At 43.8% G+C, this 12,436-nt stretch overlaps 1 protein-coding gene across 1 annotated transcript in view; it reads right to left on the reverse strand.

Moving 5' to 3' along the window:
- The window catches only part of khdrbs3 (KH domain containing, RNA binding, signal transduction associated 3), a gene marked incomplete at its 5' end in the record, with an annotated part of 100,005 nt that overhangs the window by 32,685 nt on the left and 54,884 nt on the right, over window positions 1-12,436 (reverse strand). The window contains 4 exons of the mRNA XM_080012976.1: window positions 448-631; window positions 2,526-2,665; window positions 3,783-3,929; window positions 10,348-10,464. Of these exons, the coding sequence (XP_079869102.1) occupies window positions 448-631; window positions 2,526-2,665; window positions 3,783-3,929; window positions 10,348-10,464 (588 nt within the window). The remainder of the gene's footprint in view (window positions 1-447; window positions 632-2,525; window positions 2,666-3,782; window positions 3,930-10,347; window positions 10,465-12,436) is intronic.

The following is a 12,436-nucleotide window of genomic DNA, read 5'->3' on the forward strand; positions in this document are numbered from 1 at the left end:
CTGTGACGATGATCGCAAACAGCTGGTCCAGGAGTCGTTCATGGTGACCTTCCACGCATTCAAATCGCAACCTCGGAATAAACCTGTCAGATGTTGTTAGGTATGGGCCGGCGGGGTGGGTTTTCCAATGCCGGCCACCTCTCCTCACCCTCTATCTGCTAAATATGCCTACTCTGATGCCAACGCCCCCTGGGGGGTGCGCGCCCTGACAGTGCAGCAGGAGACTCTCTTGGCAAATGCACAAAGAGTCTTGCCTTAATCCTAATGAATCCATCTGTGGCAGCTGTTTTTCAGGGATGTTCCCACAAGACTGTGCAGGTAAACTACTAGCAACGCGTAGCGGATATACCGTAGGTTCGCAGCTCCCGGAACCAATTTAAGAGGTAATTTCAACACTCCGAGAGTACTTCCAACTGTGGTAAAAACAAAATGGAGAAGAAAACTCACGTATTCGCCGTAGGTGTCTTGCACTATGGGGGGGGGTCTGTATCCGGCCGGCGGGGGCGCGCCTCTGGCTCTCTGAGCGGGCACACCCCTCCCCCTGGTGGATGGCGCCCGGCTGGGCAAGGCCCCTCTGGGCGCCGCTCCGCGGGGCACAGCTGTGTGTATGGGAGGAACGCCTCCTCGACTCCTGAGGAAATTAAAAATAAAAGAAGAAAAAAAACAAAAACAAAAACAAGGTCTGAGATGAAAGGAGCCCACCTAAAATGCAGACGTCTGTGCAGAGAAATGTTTCATTTCTTTAAAGGACTCGGGATTGTGAAATGGGAGAGTTGGATTAGTGTGTGTTGCGAGTGCCACAGTGGGCTTGCAGGGGATCCAGGTTTTTTTTCCCACAGTCTTTCTAACAGAATTACTTGCCTGTGATCTTGGACAGTTGCTATATCTGGACGTGAACAGATTTCCCGTTCAGATATATTGACAGGGGAGTTAAGAAATGTTGTAGTGAATCCCATCTTTAAAAGCCATGTCAAGAGCGTGTAAGGGACTTATGTACCTTATGAACAACATGCTCGCACTGGGGAAACCTCTGCTGGCAAATGAGGTAAATGTCCTGGTTCAATACTGGTTAAGGCTCTCTATTCTGATGAGGTCACTGCCAAAAACCATTGGCTGCTGAACTGCCAAACCACAAATTGATGACCGAGAGAATTGATGAGGGAGTCCACATTGTCTTTGCCGAAGAACATCAAATCCTGGGAAATAACAAATTTACCTCAAAAGGAAATGATATCTGTGGTTCCTCCAAAAGAGAGGGACAAGCGTGTCTATTCTACCTCCCTCTCATCTACTTCCACCCCCTCTACTCTACATCTTCCTCCCTCTACTCTATCTGTACTCTACCTGTACCTACCAGAACTCTACTCCACCTCTCCTGCCCCCTCTACTCTACTGCTACTTCTACTCCTTTACTCTACCTCCACTCCGCATCCACCTCTCTCTACTCTATCGCTACTCTACCTGTACCTACCAGAAGTATACCTCTACTGCCCCCTCTACTCTGCTTCTACTCCTCTACACTGCCTCTATTCTACATCCACCCCCCCCCCCCTCTACTCCATCTCTACTACTACTCTCCCTCCCCCTCTTCTCTACCTGATTTAATTGTACAAGTCATGGATATGAAGATGCAGTATCAAATACAGTCGGTCATTTGACGCAATATGCGTCGTCAGTAAATGAGACAATGCAGATTGAATGAATGGTGTTACTGCTGATACCATCCTCAGGCACTGGAGTGACGTAGCTCATAGCACGTCGGGTTAACATGCGGCATATCATAACAGTTCAAGTTGGGAACGGTTAAAGCGCCAATTACACTGCAATTCAAAACATAACCAATTATATTCTTATTCAGAGCTCCTTCCTCAGTCACCCTGTTTATTTTGAAATCTGATGAAAAGATTTTGTTTTCTCGCTCACAAATGCAGAGCAAACAACGCAATGCCTTCAATTTTGTTCAGTGTTTTAAAGTGCCCCACTGAAGCAGAAAATATATGACAAAACAAAGCAAATATTTTTTGTTTCTTTTCTGCGGGGCCTCGAAGGAGTTGGAATTAGCATTAGTGCGGCAGGACAGCGGCGAAGGCAGCGCACAATGCAAATCATTTGAATTTAAATTATTTTATGCAAATTTAACTTTCCCTGCGCTGCTGGTGTTTTCGTATTTCCTCATCGCGCACTATCAGACAATCCCAACTGCTGGAATTGTCAGCATTGACACACACACAGACAAAAGAAAAATGTTAGATAGCTCTAATTCAATTTAGATCATATTAGCCTCCTTTTAATTTTCGCGCACACACACATACACACACACACACACACACAATATGGAACGACAACACATTTACAATATCGACTCCGAGATGGGGCATAAAAAATAAGAAAAAAAAAGGGCATTGTAGCATAAATATTCATACTGACTTAACAACGCTATTATCTTTATGTGTGCAGAGACACAAACACACACACGCAAACACACACAGACACAGACACAAGCTCCTTCCTAAGAAGCTAGTTACCTGGGAGGGCCTGGAACAGGTGTCCCCCTGCCGCGGGTGGCTGACTTGCCCCTCACTGACGGTACTTTGGCATCCTCCGAGCCGCCATTCAGGTATGTGAGCTCCTGCAGCTGCGCCTGTCTGATCTCATCGTTGTAGTCCTGTAGACACACAAATACACACACACACACACACACACACACACACACACACACACACACACACACACACACAACACACACACACACACACACACACACACACACACACACACACACGTAACATACAAAATGTGAACGGGACACACAGGCGTTCAATTACACTGTATTAAATTACATTCTTTTATCTCCGGGGTTACAGCCCTGGGAGTATCTAATTAATGTACTTTACAGTACCACCGCGACCGCAGTTCCTGAGGCAGTGGAAAACATTACTGACCCCCCCTCACTGAAAAGCCCCCGGTACCGCCCTTTTGGCTCCCATTACATGACCCGCCCGCCCAATTTCGCCGCTGAAATTAAAATGTGCAATTAATATGGAACTAAGTCTGAAGTCAATCATATGATTGGTGATTGTGGCAGTTTGGTCTACCACACGGCACCCAAGTGGCGTTTTCAGGGACCTCCATCTCAGTGACCCAGGTTGGGGGGGTTGTAGACACACAGTTTATTGTAGTGAGTGGGCTAGTTGGAATGAGCCCGGAGTAGATGGACATGTGTCGTGACAGGGCTCCTCTCCTGAGTGCGTGTGGGGATGGGGGTTTTACCTGTTGCTTGTTAGACCAAGCAACGAGCAACAGGTATGCAGCCACTCTGACCCAGGGCAAGTGTGGATGTTCAAACCACACCATCCCCACACCACAAAGATCCTGATATTGCATATTGTGTGTGTGTGTGTGTGTGTGTGTGTGTGTGTGTGTGTGTGTGTGTGTGTGTGTGTGTGTGTGTGTGTTTAAGGGGAGGAAGGTAGGGGTTTTGGGGGGGGTCTTGTGATTGTTAGTGATGGAAATTAGCAGAAAGTGCAGCTGAATTTACCTTGAATAAGAAAGTGAATAAGCTCTGTGTGTGCAGGGCACCACTGATATTTTGCCCATGCAGGGTGAATTGTGCCTGCATTCCCTCATCTTGTTATAGCCATGACTTCCCACATGTAGGCATAGGGAGTTTAGCTTTAAATGATTGGGTTCACTGTGAGACTTGGTGAAAAAACAACTAGGTAGCAGGCAAAAAGAGAACAGGTCTGCTTTCAGTAGCAGAGAGCTACAGAGACACAACGTACCGGTATGAGGAACTTCTTAATCTCCTCCAGGGCGTGACCCATCCTGGCATAAGCCTCCGCTGGTGGTGCGAACACCTCGATGAGAACGTGGAGGTCCTCATTCAGATGCTGATATTTGGCTTCGCCGCTCTTCCGTAGCTCTTCTTCCTGTTGGCGGGGGACGAGAACAGAAAGACAAAACATGTTTGTATTCGGTTCTTGTAATACCGAGCAAACCTTTCCTAATGATTTGGTATTCCTGTGACGATATATTTTCAGGAGCTGTACGGTACCTGTGCCGGCAACTTAATGAGTTACAGTGCGAGGGGAATGTCGGCATAATTGCGGCGTGTCTGGAACTCGAAGATGGAGCTGTAAATCACAGTGACTCCCCTCAACTCTAGAAATGTCTGTGAACAGCCAAGACTCACAATGTGTTTTTAAGCGCTGCCGACGTTCCATTAGAAGGATATTCTTTGTCAGCCAGCCAGGCAGGGTACCTGTTGTCAAAGCAAATCTACAGAGGAAGCAGCGCATGGTTATGCATGCTCTGATCTACTTAACCGCAGTGTATCCTCTGCCTTTTAGTTTGTGTTTCAGACCCTCTGTGTATGATGAGTATTTCAAGATAAGCCTTCATCCTCACCGGAACAATCGCAAACTGGTTATTTCTATCTTTATATTTAACACATATAATTTGGTATTTAACATTACTTAACAATACCTTCACTATCATTTATAACTGTTTATAGCACAACCAACTAGAAACAGGAAGCTGTGCCACTTCCTACTGGCAACCGAAAAAAAAGAGATGTGACTATAACGTGAGTTGCCTGTTGTAGAAAAGGAGATCCAATATCTTTTAAGGCTTAAACGTTTGCCCCATTGGACCATGTGCAAGCACAGTAAGAAGATGCAGCAAAGCAGTAAGTTTCTCATTAGCACAGTTATCAGCGAGGTGGGGCTCTGAACATTGACATAAATTATCATAAATTATGGGAACCAACATTTCAACAATGAAAAATAGCGAACCTCTAATTTAATAAACAGCGAGACTCCTCAAAATCCACCCGAGCCCTGTGAAAGTGTACCCGGTGCCTGCTGTGTATCTTGTGCCTCCTACGCCCTCGCCACAGAAAAAAAGCAGCGTGTGTAAACAGTGCGGGAGATCTTTGCAACAGAAACAGGCCAGTATTGACAGGGAGAATTGGGACAGTCGAAACCCCGACCGTCTGCCGCCGCATTATACAAAAGGCAACAACAGGTTTGGCGCCCCAGTTTCTCCTCCTTTTCAAACAGAAACCCAGCTTCTCCGGGGCATTCCAGTGGCGGCGAGCTACTTCCGTTCTCCCTCGCCAATGCCATGCGAGGCAGTGTCTCTGATGTCACCTAATTATAAATAACCTTCTTTTAAGAGTGCCTGTGGTATGTTAATGATATGGTAATTTCCCCCATAAATCTGCGCTTTACGACAGGAAGGCTCCTTTGTGCACAGCACTACCACTGATGGAAGTGCGGGTGTCAGGCAGTTTGTAAGCAGGGTATTGGAAATAGAAGACTGCTTGTGGATCTCTTTCTCTCACTCACTCTCTGCACCTCTCTTGTGTAATCCAATATATTAATGTAGAGGAGAAATAAAACATTGCCCGGCTTCTCTAATACTATGTTGAATTGGGTAAAAGGAAATGAAATTCTGTCTAATATCATAATTTCTTATTTATCATCATTTCATTCAATAAAATTCTCGAGTCTGTGTCACAGGTCGAACCACGGCGAATAGAGGCTCCTTGTACTGAAAGCCTTGAATCTACTGGCAATGTTCCGTTTCAGCGTCAAGTGGGAACAGGAATCGTGTCAATGTTCCCCAAATTTCCCCACTCTCGACCTATGTATACCCCTTCCCCACTGCACCAAAAACCCGGTAACACCCGCTATCATCCGGCATTTGTTATCAATGGGTTTTAGTCCCGTGTCAAATGACCCTGCAAAAGACAAATGTTTTAATCGGCTCCCCCTCCGATAGGCTCTGACCTAAACTTGACACCTGGGTCGACCCCTAATTTTGGACACTTTACCGGCACGATGCAATGAGCGTTGAAGTTCCGGAGGCTGGTGCGTTAATAGACAGGATTATCCGTGGATCATTCCATCATTTCATATCCCACTTAGAATCCAAAATCAAAATCAGAAGTTAATGACTTTTTTCCAACAAGGGGGACCATGAAATGTGGGGATCACACCGTGGGGACCACAGCGGGGAACCCCCACGCTCCCCGCCAGGCTCTGTGTCACTCCAGCATTACCCCAACCCCGGTTCCTCTCTGCTCGTCTCTGCTCCTCTGCGCTGCTGAAGGACCGGCTGCATGGATACTCGAACGACTCTTTTGAACGGCTCAAAATACCTTTTTCAAGTTTTACAGTTGTATGTCGTTGTTTGTTTAAGTTGCTATCTCCTCTACTGTTTTGTTCTCAATCACACTGGAAAAATGACACACCCGACGTGTTTGTGTTCTGCAACGTGCCACACCAGAAAAAAATGCAAAATAAATCAACATTTCTTCTGGCAATGGGAAAGGCCTCAATTGCCTAAAATTAGAAATGTTTAATTAAAAATTCTCAATGTAATAACGGATCTAGTATAATTTATGGGGAAATGCTGGTATGGCTGTGAATGGAAAATGGAATTGTGTGGGAATGGAAGCATCACATTTCCGTATAGTAGGGGTATAGCCGAATCCAAATAAAGCACAAATAGTGGGTTTTTACGAATATTCCTTTCATACAAAAATTTTAAAAAGGATTCATTTTTGAGAAGAAAAAAAAACATTCATCCGAACCGTGGCGCTCGACTTCAAAGACGAGAGACTGAAACGCGTCCAGTCTCCACGGAGACAGGTCCTTATATTCTTACATTTTATTATTTTTCTTCTTAAAAATGTCACTCGGAACCCAGACGTGTCTCTAAGAGTTAGGGCTGCGTTGCGGGGACATTGGGCACAAGCGCTTCGCTAGCCTGCCGGCTGCACCGCAGTGCGGAGCTGGGGAAGGAGCAAGCAGACAGGCAGGGAGAGGACGGGTGGAGAATGTTCCTTCTTCGGAGGCAGAGAGTTTAGGACAGATTGAAAACGGTCACACTGATTTAAGAACATTGGGTTAGGGTTATTGCGTCCGGGGACGGAGGCTCCTGCCCCTGTTTGTCCGGGAGGGGCGGGGAGACGGAGAGCGAGGCGCTGGTCTAAAAACTAAACCAATTCTGTTGCCTAGTCTCGCGTGATATTAGTCACCTCATCTATGTGGGAACGGAGTCCATACGGAACTTTTCTGTAAAGGAGGCCAATGTGGGAATGACTACCTACCGCCGTTAGCCTTTTTTATCCAGCAATGTTATGGATTCCCTGTGGAAAAGGGGCTTAAGTTATCCATATAAAAACCATCCCTCTTTACCATTTCTGTCTACGTGCATGCGTCTCTCTGTCTGGGAAAACCTTTGCATCGTGCATATGTGTGTTGTTATAGCGATTTACACACGCGGGACCTCTTCTCCTAGCACTGATAAGAGGCATGAAAGATCCACAGCCAAGCAGCCCATGGCAGAAGATTACAGCCCAGTCTCTTTTTTCCCCCCCATCGATTGGCAGCCTCTTTATCCTGTTTGTATATATCTCTTCATGCTGTAAATCTGTTTATGCACGGAGCCACTGAAAATTTGGACAGAGAGGTGACACTATACAGATGGGGTTCTGTTGTTTAAGCATAACGTGTATTCAAATTCAAACCCAATACACAAGGGCAGATGGACGATTGTCTGGAATGAATGTTTCATGGAACGGCAAAGAAAGCACAAATCTGATACAGGCAGACCAACTTTCCACAATTTCATAACTTCTTAAAAATAATGTTTTTGTGAGTTTAAAAAAAGTGAGAGAGTAATTTGAATTCCACCCCATAACACTGGCAAGATTATTCCGCCCGCGACTTCAACAATTATCCACTTGCTACACAGTTGGAGAAGTACCTACATGGGATTCACACAGAATCCTTAGAGTCAATTCTGTTATATTGCGAAATCAGTATTTCTACCTCTATGTAACGACGGTTACCAAGGGAATTGATGAGGGAATCCATGATGACACAAAAATCCCATCCTGGGAAATAACAGATTTACTCTAAAAGGAAGAAATATATGTGTTGGCAAGCCGTTTCAGCATTTATTTGTCTTTTCAAACTAGTACAATTCTGATTGAACTAGTTGTAAATGTAAACTTTGATATAAAAAAACACGTTGATATTTGAATTACAATTATAATTGTTGATATCAAGAATTTGTATTCTTGATACCAACAATGTTTTTTTAACAAACAGTAGATGTATAACAAGTTCAGTCAGAATTGCAACTAGTTTGAAAAGTGAATAAATGCTCAAACGGCTTGCAGTAAATCAGTAAATCCACATTTATGGGGACAAATTTCAGATTCTCAAAATTTTAATTTTTTTTTTGCCTCAATCAGTAAACCACTAAGGAAGTTTCTCTTTATTTGAAGTGCAGGAGAACCTTGGTCAACAAAAATCTGCTTAACCCAATTTACTCGTAACTACGTCAGGTAGTTAATGCTGTGTGTGTGTGTGTGTGTGTGTGTGTGTGTGTGTGTGTGTGTGTGTGTGTGTGTGTGTGTGTGTGTGTGTGTGTGTGTGTGTGTGTGTGTGTGTGTGTGTGTGTGTGTGTGTGTGTGTGTGTGTGTGTGTGTGTGTTTATAAGTCACAAATGTCTCTGTTGACTCACGGTACATGCATCTGACATGCATCTCTTTAGTCAGTGCAGAGAAATCCTGAACTACCGTTGAATTTCTGATTTTATTCAGATGTTTGCTACTGGTGGAATTCAAATTGGCCGTGTGCAGGTGCAGATTTCACATGGAGCCTTTCATGCGTCAGTCAATTGAACATTTCATTTTCCCAGACAACCGTGGGGAGGCATAAAGGAAGCTGTTCTGTCTATAAATAGAATAGAAAGAACAGATATCACAGTGACAGTGCGACAACATGACAGTTGCGTGTGGATGCGTCTTACATACTGTATATGCGTTTCTCTCCTCGTAAACACAGAAAAGGTTCAAGATACGCTTTAATCTCGATTCGATACAAAAACACACCCACATCCACGAAAAAATGAAGGAGAAAAACTTCTGGAGTGCCTCGGCCTGGCTCCCTGACCTATGCACGGAATTGTCAGAGCGCTGGGAGCGGGGGCCGCGCAGCTCGGGAGAAATCGCTAAACAACAGTGGGAAGGCTCCGGAGAAAGACGTCAGCTACAAATCCTCTCGCGACCGTCTTTTGCGGAGGGAGGGACCGTGGGCTGGGGGGCTGGGAGCTGAGAGCGGGGGGTTGCCTATTCAGCATAACCTTCGTGACGGATCTTTTCAGCGGTTGCCTCCGACAGGCCCCGTCCGCCAAAGGAAACTATTGATCGTGGCGATCAGAAGGCATGCGTGATATGACATCCCCAATCGTTGCAGACAGGTCGGGGGACAGTTTCAGACGAGCACCTCTGAAGACGTTGGTACAAGCGTGTGAAGCTGCTTTTATAGACAGGGCTCTTCTGTGTGTCGTCGCCCAATTAACAGCACCAGCACGGGTGGTCTTTCCGTTTGGCATTTACGCTTAGAGCCTGGTGAAGTGAATGTGTGAATGTGTTTTTTTGTTTTTACATCATAAACATTGGTTCCTTTGTCACTACTGCGATCAGCACTTTCACTGTAGTGCTGGGATGGGAAGTTTGGCTCTTTTTACAGATTTGGCTCTTCGGTAAAAAAAGATTCAAACATTTTTCGACTCTTTGTTCGATTGTTCAATTCCGTGGGTGTAACCTCCGTAGAATGAGGGGCCGGAATGGGGCGTCGGCTCTTGAATTGTGAATGGGCGGCAGAGTTGCAGGGCTTGCGACTCCCGGATCTCCTTTGCGAATCAGTTTGGGTGTCATTGCCGGTGTCACTCATGACTCAGGGCTCTGGGCTTTGGCCTCTTTTTTCGTTAGAGATTCGAGCCTCAGTGCATGCCCTTGTGCCTGACTGTAGTGTTGCGAGTCATTTAATATATTATTTAAAATAGTTTATATATACAGAATCTTTTTCTCGTCCCATTGTCTTCTTCTAACTGAGTGAAGAGCGTTTGAACCATCCAGTCAGAATTCTCATTTAGCTCATTTTCACTGAAAATAGCTCTCTCTAAATAGCTTTTGTTTACTAGCCAGTAGCCATGCTTGCATTTAGCAAGGTGGAGAAGACCTTCAAATTGGACTTGCCTACAGCCTCCAAATCACTAAGACCGCCCCTGAGCACAAGGGATTTAACATCAGATCTTGTGTGTTATTGTACAGCATGTACAAGGTTCTGTCGAAGATCATGAAATCTACCTGAGGCATCCATCTGAGGATAGTTTTCTTCCCAGCAACAAACAAGGAAATATTGTGATTGGTTAGTCTTTTCTCAATTCTAACGCTTCCCATATACACAGCATAAAAAACACGAGAACAAAGTTTTTATCCAAATAGGAGGAAGGAGGAGGTGAAAGTAAGGACCGGTGCATTACCTTTTCTTTGTCTCTCATGGATCCCTTTCCGAGAATTGACATCTTCGTGAGGGTGTCCTCCTGCAGTCTCTTTAACGAGTTCCCGCGTGGCCCAAGGAGTTTGCCGACAAAGTTAAACTACAACAGAGAGGGAAGGAAGATCAATGTCAGCAGAACTGTTTGAGATAAGTAGATACGATTTTTGGAGAGGTTTTAATGTCAAGGCACAAAGGTAAAAAATAAAAATATATATATTAATTTTTTTTCTCATACTGTATCTGTAATAAAAATAATATTCAAATAAATCTAATACAAACAAAATACAGGAGCAGGTTTCCAAAGCGGAGAAATGGACACCCATTCCTGGATTACGTTTGTGTTAAATAAATGGTTAAATAAAGGTTAAGTACAAAAATACAGATTTGGCCGTACCAAAAGTCCAATAACCCAGGAAGTCCTTTTTCATTGAAAATACATTTGTTATCTAATTATCAAAATTAGAAACTTATCATAGCATCATTAGTGACAAAGTGACAACAATGTTTTCCACAGATAAGATAAGATAACATGGCTCAGCAAATTCAAGAATAGTAAAAAGTAATAAAGTAATAATATTCGCTATTTATTTTATTAATAATAATAATAATAATAATTATAATAATAATGATAATAATAAACATCTCAAGAATGTACAGCAAGTGGTTAATAGTGGAACATTCTTTCACAAAATAACACACAATCCTGAAAGTATGATTTTTAATAAGTTGATGCAATATCTTACAAATCACTATTTCTGTTTTGGACTTTTTTTTGTATTTTTTGGCAATTTCTTATAATTTTTAAAATGTATCTTATTAATTGTTCATTTTACTTCACTTTATTATTCTATTATTTTTTTAAATTATCTTCTGGCTGTTTTTTTTTTATGATAATGGTTTGCAGTAAAACGCACCAAACCTCACCAAAACAAATTTCTTGTAAAATATGTCAGTGTACCCGGCGAATAAAACTGATTCTGTTTCTGACACTGATTCTGATTCTGATGAGCGTCAAGACGGGAGAGTTAAACGTATTTGCGACATGACAAAATAATCTGCCATCGGTGCATTCAGGAGGAAACCAAAACCCAGGTCCGGCAGTGCCAGGCGCAAACGGTTAAGGAGAGGAAAAAGGGGGATCGAGGGGCTGACCCATACCCTCCAGGCCCCCTGCCCCCAAGTCTCCCTGTAATGGTGAGTTATACAACTGTCTCCCTCAACAATCCCGGTCATCAATTAACGAGACGGGCCAAGGGTGGTGGTTGTGCCGGGGGGTGTGTGGGGTGGGGGGGCCACCCAGTTTTGTTCTACACTTCACCTCCATCAATCCTGTCTTTTGTTCTGAGAGCGGGTGCTTATTAGAAGAACTCCTGCCAATTCCGGGAGTGAGTGATTTGGGCGCCAGGCTTTAGCGATTTTGCTCTAATGCAGAGAACTGGAGGCTATTTGGTTTCGGGCGAACTCCAGCACATTTGAACAGCTGTTCTCTCAACTGTAGCAAACACACACACACACACACACACACGCACACGCACGCACACACACACACACACACAAACACACACACACACACACACACACACACACACACACACACACACACACACACACACACACACACACACACACACACACACACACACGGTATACCCATGTGTACAAACTTGTTTATGGATCTTTCTGTAGGGTCAAATTTGAGTAAGTGTAAAAATTTAGATTAATTCATTGAATTGGCCTTATGAACAGGCCTTATATATATGTATAGCTAATGCCAGTTACCATCTGGATATTGCATCTTCTTAGCTTCCTCACATACTGTCACTAACTTTAGAATTTCTGTCACACATGTTGCACCACACATACAACATGGAGTGAACTTCAGGGACTGTGCTGGACATAGTATTAGAAAAAGACTGACAAGTATAAAAAATGAGAACGAAAATATGAGTGAAGTAAAAAAATTATACTAAAAACAAATACTAATCTATATACAGCATCAACAAGAAAAAAATACCAGATCCACAGAAACTATATGTATACTATACTATATGTACAGTATATAATTATGTACA

Source organism: Zeus faber (assembly GCF_960531495.2).
Source record: "Zeus faber genome assembly, chromosome: 1".
Lineage (NCBI taxonomy): Eukaryota > Metazoa > Chordata > Actinopteri > Zeiformes > Zeidae > Zeus > Zeus faber.